Raw genomic sequence first — 25121 nt, forward strand, 5'->3', positions numbered from 1 at the left:
AAAAAAATAAATAAGTCCTGATTTATAGTTCGTTAGAAAAAAATAAACTTGCCAAGTTTTATGACTAGCTAGAAGATAAGTTAACTCTGTTTGTTAAAGTTTTTTCTCTTTTTACTCACTAACCGCTTTTTTTTTTTTGCTTCTGTATCCAGCTTCAGCTATAAGTTCCCCACCCGCCAGGACTTGGGCTCCGCTCTCTCTTTTAATGAGACGGACACCCGAGCTTGGGAATAAAGTCTTTGGAATGAGAACTCTTTGTCTCAGTTCTTGTTAATGACCTGCTCCCCAACACTGAGAAGGCAGTGGATGAACATCTCCAAACACTACCTTAACATGCTCAGCCTGGATTGGGGTGTTTAAAGGAAAATCTGGGCATTCTTCTAAAGGCTACATGATGGTGGTGGTTCTGAGGTCTGCCTGGAGGCTTCCTTCTGGCCACATGATTCTCTGGTGGAGTCAGGAACCCAGGAATAATGATGGGATTAGCCTGGAAAGAATGCTAGACCATAGAGATTGTCATCAATAAGCCTAAGGATACTAATCATAAATTTCAGGGTAATTTTCTGAAACGGGGAACTGGTTGGGACAAGGACACTCCAAGCTCAAGCCACAGGGGGTTGATCTATTGTTAAGCTATAGGTCAAGGAAAGAGGCCAGGGACCCAGTGAGGCTTCTACTGTGGAGGCCAAAGAACAGCACACAAAACAGCCCTAGAAATAAATACAGTATTCAATCAACACCAATTGTAAATAATGAGTATATAGTGTTATACTAATAATAACAATAGCTGCCTTTTATTGAGCATCACATTCAAAATAGCAGTTTCTGGAAGCTGCAAATGGCTCTTTATTCCCAACCTGTCTGCCTTCAGCAAGCCTGACTATACTACAGTATAATAAAAAATATGCTTGGTCTTTTCCCTGTTCAAGGCACAGAGCTCCCCAAACCCTGAGAATTTCCTGAGTGATAAGAGTGTCTTTTGTATGCTAATGAGATGACTCAAGGCAGGGGGCCCCTAGATAGCTTCAGGATGTGAGCTGGTTGCCAGAAAAACAAGCCCTAGAACTTTCAGCTCTGACTCCCAACCTCCCGAGAGATGAGTGCGGCTGGAGATTAGACAAATGGCTAATGATTTAATCAACCTTTACTACATATGTAATGAAACCTCCACAAAAATCCACAACTGGGGTTCTTGAGATCTTCTGAATTGGTGAACACATCAAAATTCTGTAAGGGTGGAACCTGGAGGGGGCCTGAATGCTCTACATATCCTCTGCACCCTCCCCACCCTCACCCCCCATTACCTTCCTGTATGCCTCTCTTCCATTTGGCTGTTCCTGAGTTGCATCATGTATAATCAGCTGGTATACATAAGTAAATGTTTTCCTGAGTTCTGTGAGTCATACTAGCAAATTTTCAAAACTGAGGAAGGGGTAGTGGGAACCCCTGGTTTAGAGTCATTCAATCAGAAGTAAGGGTGGCCCTCTGGGACATGTGACTGGCACCTGAAGTGGAAGAAATCTTGTGGGCCTGAGCCCTTAACCTGTGGAGTTGGTGCTAACTCCCTCTAGTGTCAGAACTGAATTGAAATCTTTGGTCACCCAGCTGGTGTCAGAGAATTGCTTGTTGGTGGAAAAGACACCACATATTCAGTGGTGGGGAGAAAAAACTCACACTTTGACTTTTGTTTTTCTTTTACTGCTTTTTACAGATGAACTGCATCAATTTTTCCAAGGTATAGATAAATTCTAGGTCATACTGTTGTCAATCTTTCCTAATTTACTATAAGAGTATGCATTCCTTCCTCGCTTAAGTTAGTCTATAGGTTTGGACTCTTCTCTCAGGAATTTGTCACTAGAGGGATATAATGCTTTATTTGCCTTCCCTGGAGAACCTGAGAAGCAGCAGAGCAGTGTCAAACTCAAAAAAACGTCTGGAGGCTTTGGTTAGAAATAAATTACAGTGATGTACTCATGGGTCTTAGAGTTTGCAAACTGGAAACAAGTCTAGGCAGAACCCAAAAGAGTTCCAAGGAACAAAGGAAAATCATTCGTTTTTATTGCATAAGTGAATCACAAGAGAGAAAGGAGCCCTGTATTCTTAGTTATTTGGTTCATTATGATGAGTCAACTAGTATTGATAATTATGATGATGAGTTTCAGGTGGTGGTCATGAGCGGCGTCAAGCAGTCTGGTAATGGGGAGGTTTTCCTTGAGGAGGTCTTATGCTTGAGTGGAATCCAGGCACCAATGCATAGCCTACTGATGATAATCTGTATAATGTCTAAGGCAGGACTGAAGAGTTACAGGAAGGTTTGAAAGTTCAAAAGTCAAAGATATATTTATTGGTTTTCCTCAAGCTTCAGTTAATAATTTAGCAGGAAGGCTGGGAAGAGATCCCGTCATTTCCCCCCAACTTCACGCTTTCCTCAGCAGCAACAGAGCACACCCCTCCTAGTTCATTGTTTCTGTGTTTTGGTTTTTAATGTTGAGGAAGTTGGCCTTTGGTTAAAAACCTATGTGCAATTTGTAGCCCTGATGAAAGGAAATTACAGAGGCAGTACCTAGCCAGGTTTCACAGGGAAATCTGCCCTCCCCACATGTAACTGCAGAACCAGCTCAAAATGGCCCTATCCTGTTCAACAAAATACTGAGTTGCTTTTCAGAGATGACAGACCAAAACAAAGCTCTAATTTTCTAAATTTGTGCTATCCAACAGGAAGCCTAAAACAAGAAGGTAAACGCGAGTTGTCTTAAAATAATTAAAAATAGGAAAAAATTCATTATATCCTATACATTATATTTCCAGCACCCCTCATTTCTTTGTGAAGATCCAAGTTTCGATCTGGTGTCATATTCATCCTGTCTGAAGAACTTCATTTAACATTTATTATAGGGTAATAAGTTCTCACCTTTTTTGAGAAAATACATTTACAGATACCCTAAGTTTCCATTATCTGGTTACATGATGAATCATCTGTCAGTCAATACCTACATCGATGTTGTTTTACATGATACATAACACTGTGGATGTTATATGTATTACTAATACTAGACATAAAAAATAAAAAGATAATGTGAAAAAGAAATTCATATTTATTTATAGGTATAACCATTCAGGCATTGATAACAAAGAAGCAGCAATATGATTGCTTTATGATAGCCTAGTGTAATCGATATGATTGCTTCATGGTAATAACGAAATTTCCCAAAAAATTCCCAATATATTTATTTTTTTAAATCCACATATAAAAATTAACCTATGCAGTTCAAACCTGTGTTGTCCAAGGGTCAACTGCATTTGCAATGGAGACAATCTGGCCTGCAAAGCCTAAAATATTTACTGTGTGACCCTTTACAGAAAAAGCTTATCAATCCTCTGTTGGACAGATATATTGAGGTATTTATAGGTGAAAGGTACGATATTTGGTATTTCCTGTAAAATAATATGTCAAAACAAACAAGATTGGTGGAAGATTGATGAAACAAGGCAGGGAAATATTGATGATTCTTGAAACTAATGATGACTATATAGGGATTCATTAGCTATTCCCTCTATTTTTGTGTACACTTAAAAATTCTATAATCAAGTGTTAAAAATAAATCATCTTATGTATACTTTGTGCACATGGAAGTCCCAGGTTTGAACTGCTTTCCTTCTGATTTATAAAGCAAGTAGAGAGGGGGAAAAAGTGGAAGGTAGTGGTTATTTGTTGGGAACCTACTGTGTGAATGAGACTGTGCTCAGTGCTTGACAAGTTTCACTTAAAAAATAATCTTTATAATAACTCCTTGAGGTGCATATTATGAATCATTGTTTACTAATGAAATATCAGGAGCTTAGAAACATTACTTAATACAGAGCTAGAAAAGAGCAGTGCAGGAATCTGACCCTTGCCTGGGTCCCATTCTTAGTCACTGGTGTCATATATCCACACTGTTAAGTGGACAAGCTGAGGCCACACATCTGTTCAAAGATCAAGAAATGTTTCACAATCATTTGGATTCTATAATAGAAGACAAACATGAGCCTTCAATTGAGAAGTTGTTTTTATCAATGCTCTTTAGGATTAAAGATGATTTTGAGTTTTCCTGGTTGGTCTTAGAGTTGCTGGATTTGCCTGTTGTTAAGAATGTTGCTTTGTACCCAAACCCACTTATCTCTTTACTCTCCCCTGTAAAATTCAAAGCTCAGCAGAGACCATGTTTCCATAATTCCAACATTAAGCCCAGTTCCTTGAATAAGAAAAGATGCTTAATATATGTTTATTAAATGAATGACCAAGAACTTTCATGTCACAACCTCATCCCCATGCAAAATATCTTCTTGTGGACACTGAGGCACAGATTACAGAACTCCAGATTCTAAGTAACGACGCTCACTGTATATTAAGTTCTCAGCCTGTAAATCAGGAGATAATTTACTTTTTGACTTTCTGCTTTTCTAGGTGATGAAGACACATGTTTCTTAACCGCTAGAGTGGTTTTCGAGGCAGAGGCCTGGGTGAGGCGTGATATGTTTGAAGCAGTTGTTTTAGTTCTGAAGGTAGTGCCAGAAATGTTACATGCTTGTCTTCCTTTGCTGATTCCAGCCTATGCAACACCAGTTGACTTTTGCCATGTCCCCATAGATTTCAAGCAAATGAGTCATGCTGGGGTGCCATAAGCAGGGGCAGGAGATGGCTGCTGGATGGCAGGGAGGGGATATTTGCACTTTAAAGAACTACTGTCTTTACAGGTAAACAGGGTTTGACTTTATCCCAGATCTGAGACAGTTGTGGGCCATGGCTCCCACAGTAGAGAGTTCGACACAAAATCCCCTCATATGCAACAGGCGATACTGAATGTCAAGGTTCTGAGCCCTGAGCAACAATGCTAGCTTTGCCCTGCTTCCGTGTGGGGGAATTCAGTCAGCTTTTCAGCGAGCACAAGATGGTGGCTGGGGCACTTCAGGAAAATGGGTGGAATAGGTAGAAACACATACACAGACTCAGTAAACTTTTAACTTTTAGTCCTGACTTATATATAACATATTTTTCTGCAAAAAAAAATATGAGTTAAATATAATTTAATGGATAAGATATTTAAAATATAATTGTGACAATTTAAAAAATTCTATCATGAATACAGAAGAAAAAAGACCCAGTAAACAAAACAAATCAAAAACAAAATAAATGAAATAAGAACAAAAACTCCTCTCAACTTCGAGATAGTACATTCATTCTTCTTCTTACCCAGCTTAAAGTTCCCTGGAGCAACTATTGAGATCATGTTCCAGAGTAGAAGGTAATTTACTTTTCCAGAATGTTCCAGAATATTCTCCAAACATGTTCAAGACAGGGCAGCCAAGACTCTGTAGAATACATCTGAGTTTTCTTCTATTCCACTGAGCTCTTAGGGAAATGGAGGTGTTCAGGAACCTTGAGACTGCTGCCTAAGTGCAGCTGTACTTTATTTGCCTGAGTCCTCTGACCTCATTTAGGTTTTTAAAAATGGGTGTTCTTACTGTCAGTTGTGTTCAGTTGCATGTATTCCAGAGAGCCTTTTTTGTAGCTGGCTACCCGTGTGGGTTTTCGGTTTCTTATCCCTGCAGCCTGTCTTTTCTGTAAAGAGTTGGCAATCATATCTGAAAATTCAGCTTGCAAACGCTGTTGATTCTCCCTAGAAAGTGAGTGGAGAGGGAAAACAGAACTTCTCAGCCATTCATACAGAGCATTCCTTAGCTCCAGACCATCAGTTCAGTTTACCAAATACTTATTGAAGACTTCCTCTGTGCTAAACACAGGAAGTCCGCAGAATACAAAATGAACCTTGCCTTGGATGAGTTTAACAGACTGTCATCCCACTCTGTGTAGTTGTAGAAAAAGCAGAACATATTTCAAGCAGAAAATTATATTTCAGTTTCAAAGTGAAACACCATGCTGCCAGAATGGGGAAATGCTGTTAAGTTTACATATGCCACTGTAGGAAGGGGACAGAAGCCAGGACAACGCAAGGACCCTGCAACACAACCCTGAATACTTGTTGGTCCCACACATTCCTAGGAGCGTGAATCTTGTCTGGGGAGGACTTAGAATGGATGGAAGGCTTCAAGAGTTTGGAATAGACCTAAGGTGCTCCTTGTAAGGGGCCCAGTACCCGGTCCCCCACCCCCAGGAAGATCTGGGTTATTTTGGCATTTCTACAGGCTTCCGATCTGTCAGGATTCAGGCTCTAGAAGTCTGCAAGACAGGGTTTCTCTACCATAGCAAAAGCCACAGCAACAGCCACACGAATGACTGCAACAGCTCTATGGCCATTTGAGTCACCTTTAGAGGAACTGAAAGCTGCCAGTTAGAACTGAAACCTTGTCTTCGTCATCTCAGGGAGAACACAAACTCTGTGGGAAGAACCAGAACTGTAGTCCTGGGCTGAGGGAGTTCCCTTTTTCAACAGGTGGTGCCGCAGAGAGCTGCAGGCAGGGGTGGAAATACCTCTTTGCCTCCAGCATGCTCTACTCTTGTCGGAACCAGACATGCAGGAGGTGAGCTCTCAACTGTCCTCTTCTCCTGAGCATGCCTGGAGCACCCAGTTTCTAGCAGCGAGAGAAGGGAGGTTTCTTAACTTCTCGTGTGTGTAGTCCCTGGCCTCGTACTCAATATATCATTGTCACTGGTAAAGCACTTGCCAACAATTAAACTGGCTGTATGTAGCACTACTGACAAAGCCAAGACCTCTGCACCTCTGTACTTCCCCACCACACCCAGCACTTACACAGTAGGAGGAGTTGGCAGGTTGTACTCCTGGTCCTTCACCCCGGTCAGCCAGTAGGTGGTCTCAGTTCCTCTTCCCTAGTGAGACAAGAAAGGTGTGTGTACACACGATGGCCAATGAGACCGCTCAGCCCTAGCCCACTGCTCTGACAAGTGTCCGTTTTCAAGAGACATCCACCTCTGCGTTTCTCACCAGTGCCTATGTTTCAGTACAGCAAACGCTCCTGACATGATCTGCATTATCTCTAGACAGGTCTGTATTTCCAAGAGTCTTTTTAAAAACAAGGCTCTCATTCACCAGACGTGTTTCCTTCAAAGTAGAGTTTTCCTTTTTTCCAAAAGACATTTCAAAATATCACTATAGAAACATCCCAAGAACTTTACACTAAAAAGGAAGAGAATTCACCTACAGTCCTGCTATGCCAACAAATCCAACTGGTTTTCATTGTCCATCTTTTCTTCTACCTCTTTTTGCCACAAAGTTTGCCACAAAACTGTGCCACAGTTCCCCCACCTTAAGTGTGTATATTATAAACACATGTGTATCATAAGAAACACTCATTAAGTGATATTTGGTGAGCCCATCTGGAGGCTATAAAATGAATGGAAACTTACTGGAAATCCTGTTTTTGCTGGAGCTGGTATTTGAAAAGGAGACTGATGATTATATATATATTTTAAAAACCACTCATTTTAAAAATAGCAGGGGTTTTTTGGTTATGTTTGAACTGTAGTAACCCGTAAACTACTTTTATTTGAGGGGAAATACTCTGTGCAGAAAATGTATTTATGGAGGATTGAAAAAGCAAGTGTGATGTAGGACCCTATAAAAGGAGGCTTTTCCAACTTGCAATCACAATATGAAGGCCAGAAGCACTGTGGCTACTGGAGATACAATCTTATAGTCAACAGTTGGCTCAGACCAATTGTGAAAAGATTGTAATGACTTTTGAAAAGCAGCCTGAGGGCCAAGTGAAAGCATTTGGTGGCTCTAGAGGGCGGCTGTTCTACATGTGAGGAATAATAGCATGGACAGTCTAGAGCAGTGATTCTCAAACAATCACTTTGAATCCTTGTGAAAACTATAGATTCCTGATCTACACTCACAGAGTTTTACTCAGTAGGCCTGGTGGAGAGTCGAGGTGTCTGCCTTTTAACAAGCACCAGATGATGCTGAGTCAGAAGCCTGGGGCCACACCTTGTGATTTTTCTGGTCCAGAGCTTCAGAATGATAAAGCAACCAGCAAGAGAGGTGGTCTTAAGAGGATGGCAGCATCTTGCAGTAAGAGCAAGGATGTAAGGTGATGGGGAGTTTGACTGAAGTTAGTCCTGGACCAGATGTAGCTCTCGGGTATGGAGGAGGAATTGGGGACAAAACGTGGAAGAAATGGTGGCAGCATTTTGTAACATAGTAGTCATAGTTCAAAATATCAAAAGGGCTCTTTGAAGTAAAGGAAAGTTCTGAGTTCATATTCTTCAGTGGTGGCTTGTCCTCCAGGGGACAGTGGGAGATCATCGCGGGATGGTGGGTGATACAATGTGGGGAGTACAGAAAAGGATTCTCCACCTCACGCTCCTCACATGACTTGACTGCTGGGTATCCAGTCTCAAAGGAGGTGGCCCACCTGTGTCGCTGAGTGCTTTTTCTGGGTACTGTCCCTGTGAATCCCTTACCTTTAAGTATGTTTCTCCTCTCACTTCATACAGGAACTGGCACTCAGTTCTCTTCAGGATTGCTATCGTGGAGCCGCTCACATGAATTCTCAAGGCTGGAAATGCAAATTTAGATCATTAGATCAATGAAAATCTCATTCATTTTGAAATCTACTCTATGGTCACATTTGTTTCCCTTTGACTCAGGACATTTATTTCAGGTGTTCTTGACAGCTTAGATATTTTAGTGAAAGAACACTTGAAAGTACAATCCGTGTTTTACGAAGTGTTATCACTCATGGGAAGAAAGAGGGTCTGGCACTGTGTTTCAGGGTCCTGAGTGATGGGACTTCCCAGGTTTTGCTCCACAAATTCTCATTCCAGCTCAAACAGGTAGCCTTTTGGGTCTGGTTTTGGATTTAGCTTGTAGTGCTGAGCTCAAGAGTTGGAATTTGGTTTTGGGTCCCCGTGTAAAAAGTTCCAATAAATAGCCTAAGTGTTGGCAGCAGGGTGAAGATTCAGGAGAGAGGTTTTGAGTCTTGGTTTTCTCAAATTTTACTCTTCTGGGACACTCTTATCCTTCTCACAAATAAGTGGTGAGGGTATGTTCCCATTCCTATGTCCACTGCTGTATATTACTTTTCCTGTTTTGGATGCCACTGACAATAACAATAGTAAGAATAATGGCAACCCCATATTGTATGCCTACCATGTATCAGAGGATTGCTAAATGCTTAACATATATCACCTCAAAGCCCTCCAGAAACCTTCCAGTAAGGTTGGCACCCCATCCTCAATTTATATCTTTAACTTTTGATGCCTAAAAATGAGGTAACTTCCCCTCTAGCTTACACAGACACTGATTTACATAGTAATGATTTTTAAGTCTGTCTGGCCCCAACCTTATTCTTTCCTTTACATCATGATTTTTCAGTATAAACTAGAATCAGGTTGTCAGCAGACTGCCAAAATGCCATTCTACCACCTGTGTTTTTGTAAGCCCCACCCACATCTACCAATGCTTTCATTCTTGCTAGAATGTTTCTGCTGGTATCACTGTCATCAATATTTACTGGGTATTACTACAGGTAGCACACAATACCTCCACCTTGCCAGGCAAAGGCAATTTTTGCATATAAAAACTACTTATATTTTTCTTTACTAGAACCAATTCCCAGGGAAACCAAATAATATAGGAAAGTGAACCAGGGCGTATGTTCCATACTATGACCACTGAATATTTTTTAACTTACATGGATCTATGCTAAATTTCATGACTATTCCAGGTAGAGTATGCCTGCATGCATTGCAAATGAACCCAAACTAATAGAAGCAGTCTAAACTGAGCCACAAAGGAAGAATGAAATAATGATCAGTAAACAGGAACAACAAAAGCAAATGTAGCAAGGATTGCATTGACACGGGCTCACATTCAGTCAATGTGAAGATCATTCCCTGATCTCACAGGCACTTATGCATTTTACTCTACAGATCCCTTCTGCTGGAAGACACTATCTTTTTCCTCTAAGAAAAGCAATCTCCCTTCTTACGGAGGCCAGTGGATTCCATCCTAGAGGCTGTGTTGACAGTATCTCCAAATAGGCAATACCGAGGCATCTTGATCCCCACAACTCCAGCAGCACAGGGACCTGAAACGGACAGAAAGCAGGAAGTAGAGGCAATGGAAATCGCAGAGCGGAGTTAAGGTGGGTCAGCCTCTTCTCCGGTCACAATGATGAAAACTTCATTTTATGGAGAAGTGTCCGATGGTGTAAAAAGTGAGCTTTGATTTTTGCTTTAAATGAATATATTCGGTGAGGGGAGCATCCTTATTTGATGCACGCTTTCAGAAAGTATTTTGCTCTAGCACAGAAAATACACTTGCACAAACCAAGAAGGCATCAGGGGTCCAGGCTGCAAAGGTGGGACGTCCTTCCTAATATTTTTAAATAGTAGCTCTCAGGGAGGATGAAACCTACCCCACTGCTTGCTTACTGTGTTGAGCCACACAGCCCTGAGCTCTGAACTGTTGGTCGGCACAGTACACTTGAAGGCTCAATGGTCAGATTTGTTTTATTTAATTTTATTTTAGTCTGAGTAGCATTTCTGAGATTGGTGGCACCATGATGAAAGCCCAGAAGACAAGGACTTGACATAATCTTCCCTGAGCACCATGCACCATTGAATGCAGTGGGATGGGGGAGCCTGTGGCACAAGGACATTGTAACAGGAAGAACAAAAGCCAAAGTGAAACTGTGCACTGTGGCATATGAGGTAGGGAGAAAAGGTTATTTAATCAAATATTTGTGTGGAATGACTAAATGCAAGGAGAAGGAATAAAGATTTTAGAAGTCAAAGATTAACTTGGAAAGTACAAAACCGGTTTTGGATAGAGGTAACTACTGATTTTCTAGTTGGTTGATTGGGTTTTGATCCATATGAGTTTTTTTTTTTTAAGAGTTTATTGGGGAATTGGGGGAGGGGAATAGACAAGTTGCTGTCCTTCTGCTCCTCAGTCTGGTTGTGGAGGCCGTTGCCTCACTGGCCCATGTTAGTATTATCATTGTGCTCTTCCCAGGTGAGGCAGATCGGTCACCGGCCATTGGACGGCCACTCACAGCATCTCATGGCAGCCCACTGCAGCAGGGGCTGTAGTCTACTGCCGGTGACTCACCGCAGCCCAGCTCCAGGTTGAGCTGTTGTTCACCACCCCAGCTGTAGAGGGCGTAGCATCACTAGCCCTCATGTGGGATTGAACCAGGGCCCTACTGCTCAGAGCTGGTGCTCCCAAGCCAACTCTCAACCAACACACCACTCGGCCGGCCCTATATGAGTTTCTTTATAGATTTATCCTGCAAATATTCTGTGTTTATGAACACACAAAAAATCAAAATAGGGGATGTTCTCCTGAGTGCTGAGCCTTTCCCTGTTAGGTTCGATGCAAAACAATACCAAAAAAAAAAGAAACAATTGAAAAACAAAAGCAGGAAAAATCTACAGAAGGGAAGGTGCAGTAGAGGCAGCTACTTGATCAGAAGACCTCTGATCTGTGCCTTAGGTCTAATCACAAGTGACTCTTCACTTCAAAAACGGAGTGATAAAGCTGGGAAGGGCCTAGAAGTGGAAAATCCTGCAGATATTATGTCTCATTTTCAACGATTAGTATTTAACAACAACTTTTTAATTTCTTAGGGCTAAACCCTAAGTTAATACATAGATATCAGGTATGTGTGCCTAATATCTATTCTCTTTCCAGTCCAGGATGGTAGTGCCTGGGCCATGTTGGTCAGCCCAGGCACTGAGTAGGTTCACAGGGGAAAGGAGACCAGGCCAGGACCCCAGAGCTCCATTCTCCCTAATTTGGCTCAGTCAGATCTGCTGCTGTCCCTTCCTCCAGGCCTGGTAATTTGTGATGAATCAGAAGAGGGGCAGTGTGCTGACTAGGGAGATGCTCAGAAGCTCCCGCATATATGTATGGAAACATCAGTGACATTTGGCTGTGGACATGATCGGGACAGTCCACAGCTATGTTCCTGGCTGTCAAAGATGTGGCCCAGTTTTTAACTTCTAGTTACTGTCACTTAGAGAATCTCACTGGTTCATTACTCAAATAAATATTTAGCTCCAGGCTCTGTGCTAGGCACTTGTGGATACAGATGACTTTTGCAAATGTAGTTGTCTGGTCCTTGCCACAAGCCTGGAGTGATCTACTGGGTTTTCTGTACTCTGGGTCTTCTGTGAGGCTCAGGTGGCAGAAAAAGGAGCAATGCCAAGAAATTATAGGAAGATGTGATTTCATTTAACACAGGGAAAGGCTGTCTAACAATTACAACTATTCAATAATGGAGCGAGTTGACTTTGGAAATAGTGTTTTCAGGGAATCCTGGGATTATTCTAAAAGTGGCTATATTATTACTTACCTTAGAACCTAAAAGATAGGATTAATTTAGAGGATTTATGGGCTCCTCTCCAACTCTATGACACATCGTCTCAAATCCCTACATTCAAGCTGGGTAACTGTTACAATTTTTGAAGTGACCCAGATACTTTCCCTGGGTCACATGAGTGGGTGGGGAGAAATATAAATGCCCATTTATTATAGGAATTATAGCTATTCTCCCCACCCCCTGTAGATAATCTAATCTATTTAAGACACTATCATATTTTAGTGGAAAAAAATTACACAAGTTGGGGATGGAGGAGAAGGAGGGAATGGGGAAAAGATAAATGAAACAGTAAATACAGTGATTTAAATAGGAAATCTGGAGCTTGTTATTTCATTATATGTTTGGTGTTTATCATTTCAGGGGTCAAAGTTGCTATAAAAAATGTTGTTTTCTAGAACTTTCTTGGGACTGGGTCTAATTATGTCAGGATATGTAATGAGACCTCATTTTTGGCAGAGAGATTCAAGAGTAAACCTCATGTGAAAACCAGTCACATCTGAAGACCCTTTATCCGTTCTGATTTAATTGGTGCACAGAACCAAGGATTCCCATTTGCCACAAGGCCGAACTCCATACCAGAGTGAACTCCAATGCGAATCCATATTGGTAGGCCAGGAAGATGTTCCAGCTCGAAGGTCCCCATGAAGCTGAGGATATCCAAGGCCATCTTGGCAATGTCTATTGCATGCCGATTGCCATTTCTCTTAGGTAAACCACTAGCTACCATGTAGGCGTCACCAATGGTTTCCACCTGTGGAAATAGTTTCTCATCAGTGAATCTGTCCCTTCAAAAGGCACAAGCAATTAAACACACATCAAATACAAAAGTTTTTCAGAATGTAGTATGAGCATAGCCCTGTACACTTTTTCTGGGACCAGTTAAAGACCAGTTCCATGCTAATTTCTTCAGGGTTTTTATAGTCTAGTTAAATGGATGATAAAACAGCTATAAAGGATTTTCACCATGTGAAAGTACTTCATAATAATGTAAATCATCCAGATGTGGTGACAATCCTGTGAATGTTTAAATAATCTAGCTAGTTTTATATAATTTTAGAGATACCTTTAATTACCAGAAAAGTCATTTTTAGCATTTATCATTTTTCACATACTATTTGAAAAAAATAATTGTAGGTTCCTCCAAGATATATAATACACATTTTTATAGTATGGTGATACATACAAAAACACTTTTCTTGTAATACGTAGTATTTTTATATTAACAGTATTCTATAAATATTATTCTTTGATAAATGTCCTCCCTTTTAATTTTATTTTCATAATCGTATGCATAGTTCACATTTATTGGTTAGTTAACTTCTTTTTGCCAACTATCTCTAAAACGCACAATCATTTTCTATCCAATAAAAACTGTTGTTACCATGGCTTTCTGACCTACTTAGGGTAAGGACTGGGCTAAGACAAACACGAAAAAGGAAGTCCCCTCTGTGAGTAATAACCACATGACAGAGTGTTATATGAGTTACCTGTAAACTTTCCTTAAGGGTACAGTGTTTCAGGCATATTGTTTATCTCAATAATCTTAATAACCCATTGAGTTAGGTTATTATTATCATCCCATTTTACAGATAGGTAAATTGAGACTTGAGGAAATTAAATATATTTTAAATATATCACATGGTTAAGGGGAAAATTGGGATTTTAATGAAGGGCTCTATTTCTTTTTTTTAAGATTTATTGGGGAATTGGGGGAGAGGAACAGCATTAGGGAATCGGGGAAGGGGAACAGACAAGTTGCTGTCCTTTGTTCTTCAGTCTAGTTGTGGAGGATGTCGCTTCACTGGCCCATGTTGGTATTATCATTGCGNAGCTCGGGAGGCCCAGGAATATGTGGGGAAGGACTGAGTTGTGTGGCTTCAGAGAAGAAACTGAAGGGATAGGAACCATTGTTGTCCCTGTGTGGAGCCTGACACGTGTGACCTGTAGAAGAGCGCCATCTTTTCAGTGTTAAGCCCTCCCCCAAAGGGCCAAGTCTGGGACCTGGGACTGCATTGGTCTGGTAAAATCTGTGTGTGTGCACTGCCTTGGTGAAACCCTGGGTCCCCACCCCTCTGCACAACTGGTGTACATCACCTGGGACATTCATGACTGCTGGGCTGCTGGCCCCACCCCACAGGCTGCAGAAGCCTTTTTGCTGTGGGCAAACTGCCCGTGGTAGCCCTGGAAACGTTTGCTGGTGGGTGGTAACCTAAGACCTGTGCCTCAGTGGCTCTTGGGCAGTTTTTGGGAACCTGCAGGCCACGGGCCATGGCTGACTGTGGTGTTGTCAGGGTGTTCTTGTGGGGAGGTTGTAGGCCCAGCACTAGTGAGGGAGTCTAGTTGTGGAGGATGTCGCTTCACTGGCCCATGTTGGTATTATCATTGCGCTCTTCCCGGGTGAGGCAGTCGCTTGCTGGCCATTGGACAGCTGCTCACAGCGGCTCACAGCAGCTCATTTCAGGTTGAGCTGTTGTTCACCATCTTAGCTGTAGAGGGCACAGCGTCACTGGCCCTCATGTGGGACCCGAACTGGGGCCCTGCTGCTCAGAGCTGACGTCCCAAGCCAACTCTTAATCAACATGCCACTTGGCCGATCTGAAGGGCTCCATTTCTAAAGTTACTTGTTCCATACATGTAGGAGTTCAACATGTAGGAGTTCAACTCTGCTTTACTCTTCTGACTTAGACATTATTAGTCTGGAGCAGATCAGCACTTCAGTCAGGCAATAGATCCAGTTATGAGCTTACAGAATGTTCTCCCTGTTCTTTTTTGGTTTTCTTTGAATAATGGTTGTTATTTCAACAACTACAACAAAAATAGTAAGATATTCCTATTCTACTTACTATAACTCCGGTGTCTTCTCTGCTTCATTTGCAATCAGCCTAAACACAATCCATTGCTTGAAGGTGATTTGAGCTTATGCCATTTTCTCTAAATTTAGTACCCCAAATTCATTCCTGCTCAACTTTGTTGTTTCTTTCATGCTGCTTCTTAAAATCACATGGACATTTTGACTTATGGCCCTGCTTATTCTCCTACTTCCCTTCACTTTTAGCTCAGATTCCATCACCAACTCATTAAATCTTAAATTCAGAGGACAAGACCTGAGCAATAACAGGAAGAACCAATTCCAGCTCTGCTGACCTGGGGCCATACGATCATTTCAGCCTGTTAGATAAAGTGGTTACCTTGTACACATCATGATGATCAAGAATGTGGTCAAAACTCTTATAGATGTCATTGAGCATGTCCACCACTTCCATGGGGGTGCTGTATTTGCAGATAGTGGTGAAACCTACAATGTCACTGAAGTAGATTGTAACTTCCTCATATAGTTCAGGCTCCACAACGCCTTTCTCCTTCAGAGACTTCACTACTAGCCTAGATGGAAAGAAACAAAATGCCTTCAGCTACAGAACATTTTTTCTTCTCTGATATAAATCTTTGAGACAGAAGTAATTGCCCACCAGGAATTCTACAGTTTGGAATTTCCAGTGAACTGGGTGGCTAGGAAGCAAAGATAAGTTGCATATACCGTATATATGAACATATTACATAGATACACATATATGTATTTGAACTCACACGATTATAGGCAGGTTCAGCATTAAATTAGTAATTGACTATTGACCCTAATACACACATACATATAACCCTAATACATATACACACTTGCCCACTTTTTACCTCTCTGTTGACAGTCAGTTTCTTTTAGTTATAGCTCTATATCTAGAAACTGAGGAGAGTGTGTCATTAATGTAAGAGCTTGAATGACAATAACTATCAGATATTTTCTCATCAGGGTCAATAGTTTTACCTCCTGACATATTTAACATGGCACTGTTTATTACCACAATGAAGGAATATACATTTAAAAATTAATTTTGAGGGCTGGCCGAGTGGCTCAGTTGGTTAAGAGCTCACTCAAGAGTTTGAGCTCTGAGCAACAGCGGTTCAATGCCCGGCCCAAGCTGAGCTGCCGCTGAGCTGCCAAAAGGTGGTAGGATGGCTCAGCTAAAAAAATAAATAAAATAAAAATTAATTTTGATATAATCTGAACCATAATTTATTTTATATACTTTGAACCAGAATTGGGTCCCTAAGAAAAGCAATGTCAATTACCATGTAAACAAGTTAAAATTATGCTAAAACTGAAGAAGTCAAATGAAGCAATTTAGAATATGTGTGTTGAAGAGAAATAAAGAGCAGTATATCAGACTCAGAATTAAGAGAGAACCACAAGAAAGAACTCCATTTTCCTTTATGTGCCAAGTTGCCTTTCCATTGAAAAAAAATGAGGTGGGTGCTGACTTGAGACAGCATGCTCCATTTTTCTGCCCTTGGGACACTGTGTAAAGGGCCTGAGTATGGAACTACTGGAAACAGAACCTGGAAGCTGGGAGGTGCCAGAGGTCACTGAGAGTAGATCCTTCATTTTGACAGAAGAGGAAGTTGAGGCTTAAAAGAAAGCCCCAGGGACAGCCGAGTGGCTCAGTTGGTTAAGAGCTCGCTCAAGAGTGTGAGCTCTGAGCAACAGCGGTTCGAGCTGAGCTGCCACTGAGCTGCCAACAGGTGGCAGGATGGCTCAGCTAAAAAAAAAAAGCAAGTCCCACAAGGTCCCACAGTCACCAAGAGCAGAGCCAGTCCTCGAACTCAGCAACGTCCAGCCCTTGGGGCTTTTATTGCACCTCATTCTCCCCACAATCCAATCCTTGGATAGTCTGGGGGAGAGGGACAATCTGGAGGCATGCCGGCTCTGGTGAAGGGAGAATGTCTAGCATTCTCCCTCAAAACAGCCAATCAACCACAAAAATTCACAATTCACAATACCCATTTAGAGAACCTCCACAGCATGGAGGAAGAAGTCTTTTCAACTGGTGCAATGATGGAACTCAGGACCTTTGTAAACCAGCCCTTTGGTGTGGCTGTTTGGATTGGCAGGGGCACTTCTGGGGTGGTAGTTGTGACACACCCAGTCTAAGGGTGCAGAGTATTTTGGAGACTACATAGATGTAATGATAAAATGGGGTATTTCACCATCTTTACCCTTAATTTTATTAATTATATCTGAAAAGTCCTATGAGCTTGGAAAATAGTGCATTACCCAGAGAGAGAAGGAAGGGCTATAACTTAACATAGTGAGTTTTCATAACAGGTTGTTGCTGATACAGACAGAATTAGTGTACAGACCAGATGTCTTACAAGGTCTTCCCAAGAAGGAAAAACTTCTATTTTAACCTGTTGAAAAAATCCCAAGTAGAACTGTTCAAATAAGTGTTTAAATAATATCTGGTTCCTACATGCAGTCTTAACTTTATCAATAATTTTGCTCTCAATGTCGCCTTTTGATTCTCCTAGTTATTGCTCAGGTACGTTTTAGTTTTCTTTTGTAAATACAAAGAATTTTTACATAGATTATCAAAGTGAGTTGCACTCGAGTCACGGTGCATTGCAGCCATCGAAGAGGTTTGTGTTCTGTAACCTAGGGCAATCCAAGAAAAACATCTGCCATCTAGTGGCCACTGAACCAAAGGGAAGAAAAGAAATGCTGGGTGGTGAGCCATCTGTTTGAAATCATGTGAGTACGTTCTTAGTTAAACCCACTGCTGATGACACCCTGAGAAGTCAGCCAGATAATCAGGTTATTGCTTTTGTCACAACTCAGCATTAAAGGCCAGACAAGGAATTATGCATTATGTAACTAACATTTATGGAGTGTTGACAGAAATTGCCTAATAGGGTTCCAGCCTATTCCAAGGAAATATGATTCCCAGGCTATTCCTAAATTCTCCTAGGGCGCATGGGTGCTACATTAGGCTCTCTTGAGGCCTGAGTGGCTCAACAGAGCATGTGCATTAACTCTTACCTCTTCATTCAGACTTGTAGAAGAGAAACTATTTCTTTATTTAGAAAACAGCTCATACAATCTCAGAATCACTCCTTTGCTAATGTAGAGCCGATAGTCTAAATTAAGCATGGGAACAAATAAAATAAGAACTAATACAAGTCATATATAAAAGTCATAGCTACTGTGTATAATAATAGCAACCATGGACGTTCTAGGCACTGTGCTCAGTACCTTATATCTTGCACATAATTTCAGGGGATTCTTGGAGCCAGCCTGTGAGGCAGATGGGAAACTGAGGCTTGGGGCATTTAGGTAACTTGCCGAAGGCTGCAGATCTGTAGTAGGTGGTAGAACCATGACTTAAGGTCAGGCCTGGCTGACCTCAATTTCCATGATTTCATCAAATGCTAGCCTGCCCAGCCTATCCTTAATCTAATAGGACAGTTGATTATACTTCAACGGGAAGAGAATATTACTTTTCTCTTGTGACAGTTGTGGGCGCCTTGGCCTACGCCTATTTCCTAGCTCTTCACATTTTAATTTATTGCTTATCTTAACGTTTCTTAGTTATTACCCGAGTACCAACACTTAACCAAACTTTAAACTGTTTGGGGATTTCCCCTTTACTTCCTTCTCTTCTGTCGTGACTGTTACATTGTTTCACAAAATGGATGTCAGCCTATAATGTGCCTCTGAGATGAGAGTCTGATGTGTGGCCTCACTTCCTCCACTAAAGAAGACTCTACTTCTTATAATTTGGCTTCCACTTTGAGGTAGAAAGAAGAAAGCAAAGAAACTAACGCTTAGTGCCTGAAAGTACCTTATAGCTCATAGATTCCTAGGAAAACTTTAATTTCCATTTTGAGCCTGAGGAGAGACAGTGACCTGCCGAAGGTCCCAGACAGTAAAAGCGGCACAGGGATGTTGTAATCCAGGTGGTTCTAACTCCACAGCCCAAGCTCCTTCTGTGGCACTACTTGGCCATTTAAAAATAACCTTTCCTTTCTGGGTATTTACAGTGCAAACCAGAACAAGGCTTAGCAAGGTATCTGCATTTTAAAACTCAATCTGTTAAAGAATATGCCAAAAGGAACAGTGCCAAATAGATACAAAGAAAAACAATGCTAGACAAATACGCCGAAGCCTTACGCTCTCAGGGTATGAGGCAGAGCTGCGGAGTTGTGGGGATGCACGTCAGCAGGACAACGTGCCTTACCTTGGCAGCAACATAAAGTTCAGCCTGTCAGCTCTGTCCCTCTCTGCCTTGTACAGCTGCGTCCTTTCCTCCACCAGATGTTCCAGGTTTCGGGAATACAGCTGTAGACGCCGGATCAAGGTATCCATATAACTTTCACTTTTCTGGTCATGAAAAAGTCTGTAGGTAGAAATAAATAAAGAGCCCTTCCACGTTGTTAAGGACACATGAACATCCATTAAAGCAGCAGGCAAATATGATAAACAGATAATTAATGAAAAAATAAAAATGGCTGAAAACATAACAAAAAACAATTCAATCTCAGGCAAGATCAAAGAAATAGAAATAAGATTAATGAAAAAAAAAAGAGAGAAACAAATGTTAGCAAAATGACAATCAATATAGGTAAGAAGGAGGAAAGAATATACAGTACAACCTTCCTGGAGGGCAATCTGGAAAAATCTGTCATAAGCTTTGAGAATACACATACCAGTCAGCCCATCAACTCTACTTCTAAGAATTATCCTAAGGAAACAATCATAAATGTGCTGAAAGTTGACTACAAAGAAAGCCACAGCGTTCTTTACAACAGCAAACATTTGAAAATAATCTAAATGCGTTACAAAAAAGCAGTGAAAATATTATGATACAACCCAATGGAATAGTAATATATCATTAAATATGAATTAGAACAAACACACAGAAAGATACTATCTCTATATCACTCAGTGAAAAAAATCAGTTCATAAAACAGAAAAAATTATAATCTCATTTAAAATTTTTGAAAACTGGTGGTCATCTACTAACAAACAGCTGATGTTTTTACTGTCTTGTTTGCTTATTCATTTTCTAAAATTTTGATAATAATTTGTAATAAAGGGGAAATCTTTTTTTTAAAAAAGGCTCTAAAGGTGATAAATGGAAGTATAAAAGCAGGACCAAGAAAAGCAAAGCAGAGTCTTACATTATCTCCTAAGAATGGAGAGCCAGGGTCCTAAAGCAAAAAAACTAACTCTGGATTATTTTGTTAGACCAAGGAGACTTAGATGAGATGCCAGCCTTCTGTGACACTGGGGCATAGGACAAGGCTTGGTGCAGGGCTGGGTCAGAGGCACCATGAGTTCCTGGAGAGCTGTGAGGATCCAAGATAATATTCACAAGCTCTATGGCACAATTGAAGGCGCTGAACAAATCATACCCTTTCATTATTACCACAACAACAATTATAAACCACCACTTCTGCGCTCAAGAAGATGGACTACATCATAATCCCCTGGAGTGGGGAGGGGATTTTTGTTAAAAATTCAATACAATTCTAAGTCCTATTACAGACCTCTATGACTGGAAACTGCTAGATTTGGGATTAAGAAACAGAATTTTTAAACAAGTTCAGGAGACTCTTACTTGAAACCACGAGTATAGAGTCTAGTTGGGGGAAAGGGTGAGGGAGCAGCTGTAAGGGATGAAGATGGATTATCTTACTTCATGATGAATTGATTCAATTAAGCAGTTTTCTCAACCTTGGCTGCATATTTTAATCACCTAAGGAGCTATTAAAACTCCTGATGCCAACTTGCTCTCCAGATCAATTACATTAGACTTTCTAGGGTAGAGTATCAGGGGCCCAGTTTATCTTCAAGAGTTTACATTTCATCTGTCACACTTACAATCACATCTGCTCTTAGTAACAAGCTTGTGAAGGAATGAAAAATAGGAAAGAATTAAATTGCTTATTTATTTCCTGCTCCTTTCTCCCAAATGACAGTTTAGATCTACCAAATCAATAACTACACTTTCATTAACTTCACTCCACCTCATCTCCAGCCCTAGGCTTTTAGCCTCTTTATGACTTCGTGAGAACTACAGAAAATTAGAGCTGGAAGGAATTGTAAAAATGATCTTATTCGGTTCAATTTTACTAACAAGAAAATTGACACCTAATTAGGGTAAGAGTTTTACCCAACGCCTCACAGCAAACTATTATTAGATTCTAGTCTAGAAACTGGATCTCTTAACTCTTACTCCAGTGTTATTTTTCTCACTCTGCACTATAATCTAACAGAAAACATGAGAAATCTAGAATTCGATCTTACTGGGTAATAGTGTTACTTTTTTTTTTTTCTTGATCCTGAATTATACTCTGATTTGTGGTTCAAGTCTTAAGTACCTAGGGCCAAAGTTACTGATCTTTTTAAGATTTAAAAATTTTAAGAAACTTACTGATCTTAAGAATTATCCGGGGACTTTACAGATTCCCAGAGCCCATACTAAACTTCTAAATCCTAGTTACCTGCAGGAGTATCAGGGAACTATATTTTTAACAGACATATTTATGATTAGTTAGAATATAGTTTTTAATCAGGCAAGTTTGCCCTTGAGTAATTAAATTTTCAAGTGATTATTTTCCTGAGAAAATGGTCTGTTAGTCTCCATATCATTTTAATTTCTTTTGAGACAGGTGTTGCAGTCTGGGTTTTGTTTTGTTTGGTTTTTTTTTTCATTAGAATAGGCATTCTCACTCTTAGGTGCCACTGAATGTCAACTATTAGAAAAATCTGAAATCAGAAAAAGTAAAAATTTCAGCAATACCCAAATATCTTGGCTAGCGTAATCTCAATTTTCTTGAAATCTGGTCTCTTTTCTGGATCTTCCTCCCAGCAGTTTTTCACAAGTAGATACACCTGGAAGAAAGAAGGGGTATATTAGAAGGGAGAGGTGGTATCCTATCCTATTATCTTCCATGATGAGAGTAATTAAGGTAAGGGATATTTTTAAAACATCTCAACTCTGACAATGAGAGTGAGATGCCCCAGTTGTCTACAGTGTGTCTTGCCACCTGCACTGACTGCCTTGCCTAAGTCCTTACGTTGGGCCCTGAAATAATGAAAAAGGTAATACTGATTTGGACGTGGCTGGGTTGACGGGAGAGAGACAAAATGCTTTACAGGCATGTGTATGTTGTGCGTTGGGGTGGACAAGAAATAGATGGGTTCAGTGAGTATGAGACAGTGACCATAAATGAGTGAGGCACTTCAGCAGCGATTTCTAACAGAGGCTAAGAATGGAATTGCCTGGAGACTCTTTACAAAATTTCTCTTACCCAGGCCCCACCCCAGGAGATTCTGATTTAATTGGTTTGTGAAGGGGCCTTAGTAAGGCTCTCAGATTTAGCAAATAAAAATATAGGACTTCCAGTTAAACTTGAATTTCAGATAAACAATGAATAATTGCGTTAGCATAAGTATGACCCAAATATTGCATGGACAAAGGACAATAATACATAATAATTATTATATATCAATATGTAATATTTATTATAATATATAACAATTATAATATAATTATAATTATTATATAAAATTACACAAAATAATGTGATTATTATTATGCTATATATATTTTATTATTACGTATATATAAGAGAAGTGAGGAAGGGGCAGTTCGGAGGAAGAGGGAGACACCAGGAAGCCCATGGAAACATCATCTCATTTGCTACCACTTGTCGGCAGCTTTTGTTGGATCTAAAAGCATGGTGAAAACCATTTGCTTTATATAAAGTTTGTTCTTCACTCGGGCCAAAAATAGGATCACAAATGGGACTAGATGCAGTCCCTGTCCCCGTTCTTAGACTTAACAAGTAAGACCCTGGGGAAGGACGAGACGCATGGTATAGCTGCTGTTTGCCTGAATTCTCCACTAAATGATGCCCCTGCCTTGGTACATGATGCGCTGGCGGCCTTAGGGAGGAATGGGCAGAAGCAACCGACAAATGGGCTGAGAGAGCACCGCCGAGTGGAATAGCGGGCGCTTTTGTGGCGTTGCCAAGTCATTTCAGGCCTGCATTCTGTTGAAACCAGCTACTAGCTTAGAAATCTTATTCCTGGTTTCCAGTTCCAGAACTATCCAACTACACGAGTGAAAAGGTTTTAAGCGACACATGGATATACTCAGATGAGAAAGGAGCATTTGAGCAGGGATATGCTGACGTGTGAGGAGGAATCTCAGGATCCAGAAAAGCCGTATATATCCTCAGATAGGAGGGAGGTAGAGAGAGATTAGACGGACGGAAGAGAATGTGACCACAGGGGCAGAGACTGGAGTGTTGTGCACAGAAGCAAAGACGTGTCAGCCACCAGAGATGCTTCAGGAAGAAACAAGAAATAGATTCCCCCTAGATCCCTGGAGGGGGTGTGACCTTGCTGACATCTTATTTCAGATTCTGGCCTCCAGAACTGTAAGCGAATACATTTCTGTTGTTTGAACCCACCAAGTTTGTGGCAATGTGTTACAGCAGCCCAAAGAAACTCACTTCCAGCTCTTTTTCCTCTGCTGTTTCCAGGAACAGATCTGGGCGGAAGGGTTTCATTCCGTTGGAATTCTCTACTCTGAAAATCTTCTCTGATGGGATGAGAATAATTCAAATTATGAGAAGGATTGCAGCATGAAGGTGACAAAACCTATAGAATTTAGTAAGAGCTAAAATATGGATGCTGTCCTGTCCCTCTTGAGTGATCTATAACAGTTCAGGCATTAAACTGACACATGTGTGAAATCGGAAAGAGGGAAATGTTAAGGGGGAGACTCTTTCACAGTAATACTGACAGTAGGGCCACCTGGCAGTGGTATATGGTCTTATGCTCTTTAGAACATGCTAACCTTCATACTGTTGTTTAATCCTTCCCAACCCCCTGCGAAATGTGTAATGCAGATATGCCATCACTTTTGCAGATGAGGGACAGAGATGTGGTGACGCAGATCAGGGTCTCCATCAGCCAGGAACACATGTTGGCTAGCTCCCAGAGGGGACACGTGAAGGTCTCAGACTCTTACCGTTCTGGTCCCGGCAGCTCAGCGTGTAGAAGGTTTCTCTCCGCAGGATGATCTCCTGTGCAATGATCCCGTAGCTGTACACATCTCCTTTCTGAGAGATGCTGGCTTGGCGGAGGTGCTCCGGGGCTGTCCACAGGTCTGTGCAGACAGCATTGAGATGGCCAAGTTCAGGGACGACAGGCCAATAGGCCTCCAACCTGCTTTCGCTCTTTAACTCCCTACCCCATGCACCCTGAATATGAGCGGCCTTGAATTGACAAGGTCTCAGACTTTTGAGGCGTTTATGCTAATAATGGTGATAAGGGTAGAACACACACTTACCGTTTAAGCAGACTATGTAATGCCAGGATTTGGGTGAGGTCATATGGCAATGTCTTTTCTAAAACTACTCAAATCATAGCCCTGAACACCTTCAAGGTCTACCGAGAATAGTGTGCCTCATGGATAGAAGCGCTCGTAAAGATTTGTGGGATGAATGCAGTAGAGTATGAGAGGCTGAGGATTTCATAGCTTACGGGACATACAGCATAAACCTAGGAAAGCCTTCCTAAATACTAAAAATATTTATATATTTTATATAATATAGAATACATTTTTATGTAATATAAAATGTATTTATATTTTTTACAGAATATAAAACATATATATTTACTAAAAGAAAAAAAAGACGGCACATTTAAACAAAGAGACTATCAGTTGATACTTTCCAGGTGTCACATACTGGCAGCCTCCAAGTCAGCTATTGCTCACAGACATGTTTTCTTTGGTTCCCACAGTATTCTTTAAAATATAATGTATATAATTTGCTCACATTTTACTGCTGTGCCTGCTACTCCCCTAACTTTCCCGCTAGTCCACTGCTCACAAGTGAAGTAAGTCCTCCTGTGTTTGGCTCCT

At 40.9% G+C, this 25121-nt stretch overlaps 1 protein-coding gene across 1 annotated transcript in view; it reads right to left on the reverse strand.

The window, feature by feature from the left end:
* Positions 1–5149: 5149 nt before the first annotated feature.
* GUCY2C (guanylate cyclase 2C) overlaps positions 5150–25121 on the reverse strand; it is a 68549-nt gene continuing 48577 nt past the window's right edge. Inside the window, exons 14-23 of the mRNA XM_019643276.1 lie at positions 24225–24362; positions 23704–23792; positions 21984–22075; positions 19416–19574; positions 15540–15732; positions 12928–13102; positions 9955–10053; positions 8426–8520; positions 6753–6829; positions 5150–5660 (exon numbers count right to left, since the gene is read on the reverse strand). Coding sequence (XP_019498821.1) covers positions 5486–5660; positions 6753–6829; positions 8426–8520; positions 9955–10053; positions 12928–13102; positions 15540–15732; positions 19416–19574; positions 21984–22075; positions 23704–23792; positions 24225–24362 — 1292 coding nt within the window. The 3' untranslated portion in view covers positions 5150–5485. The remainder of the gene's footprint in view (positions 5661–6752; positions 6830–8425; positions 8521–9954; positions 10054–12927; positions 13103–15539; positions 15733–19415; positions 19575–21983; positions 22076–23703; positions 23793–24224; positions 24363–25121) is intronic.

This window comes from Hipposideros armiger, unplaced genomic scaffold, assembly GCF_001890085.2.
Source record: "Hipposideros armiger isolate ML-2016 unplaced genomic scaffold, ASM189008v1 scaffold_76, whole genome shotgun sequence".
NCBI lineage: Eukaryota > Metazoa > Chordata > Mammalia > Chiroptera > Hipposideridae > Hipposideros > Hipposideros armiger.